This window comes from Meleagris gallopavo (genome assembly GCF_000146605.3).
Source record: "Meleagris gallopavo isolate NT-WF06-2002-E0010 breed Aviagen turkey brand Nicholas breeding stock chromosome 1 unlocalized genomic scaffold, Turkey_5.1 Chr1_random_7180001848351, whole genome shotgun sequence".
NCBI lineage: Eukaryota > Metazoa > Chordata > Aves > Galliformes > Phasianidae > Meleagris > Meleagris gallopavo.
Genome location: NW_011092326.1, coordinates 1 through 440, shown reverse-complemented (window position 1 = coordinate 440; position 440 = coordinate 1). Strand labels below are relative to the sequence as shown.

The window sequence follows — 440 nt, the reverse complement described above, 5'->3', positions numbered from 1 at the left end:
GGCGTGCTCGGTGTAGGTGACGGCGTCGCGGATGACGTTCTCCAGGAAGACCTTGAGCACGCCGCGCGTCTCCTCGTAGATGAGCCCCGAGATGCGCTTGACGCCGCCGCGCCGCGCCAGGCGGCGGATGGCCGGCTTGGTGATGCCTTGGATGTTGTCGCGCAGCACCTTGCGGTGGCGCTTGGCGCCCCCCTTGCCGAGCCCCTTCCCGCCCTTGCCTCTGCCAGACATGCTGAAAGCCTAGGTGTCCCGACACCAGTGAGGAGCGAGCGCGGCGCGCCTGGGTGTTATGGTGTGGAGTCGGACCTGATTGAGAACAGGGGCGCGGCCCCAGGCGGGGGCGGGAGCGCCATTGCTTCCTCCTCCCCGGCGGGCGGGGCCTCCTCCTGGCTGACCTGCAGTGCATTTCATGTTCCTCATTACATTCTGTTTTTCTCATT

At 66.4% G+C, this 440-nt stretch overlaps 1 protein-coding gene across 1 annotated transcript; it reads right to left on the bottom strand.

Annotated features, from left to right (window-relative positions):
- Positions 1-3: 3 nt before the first annotated feature.
- Positions 4-375, bottom strand: LOC104915395 (histone H4-like; the record flags this gene model as incomplete). Its single annotated transcript, XM_010726290.3, has 1 exon — positions 4-375. A coding segment is annotated over exon 1 (228 nt), but the record flags the coding sequence as incomplete, so codon positions are not given.
- Between the last annotated feature and the right edge of the window lie 65 nt (positions 376-440).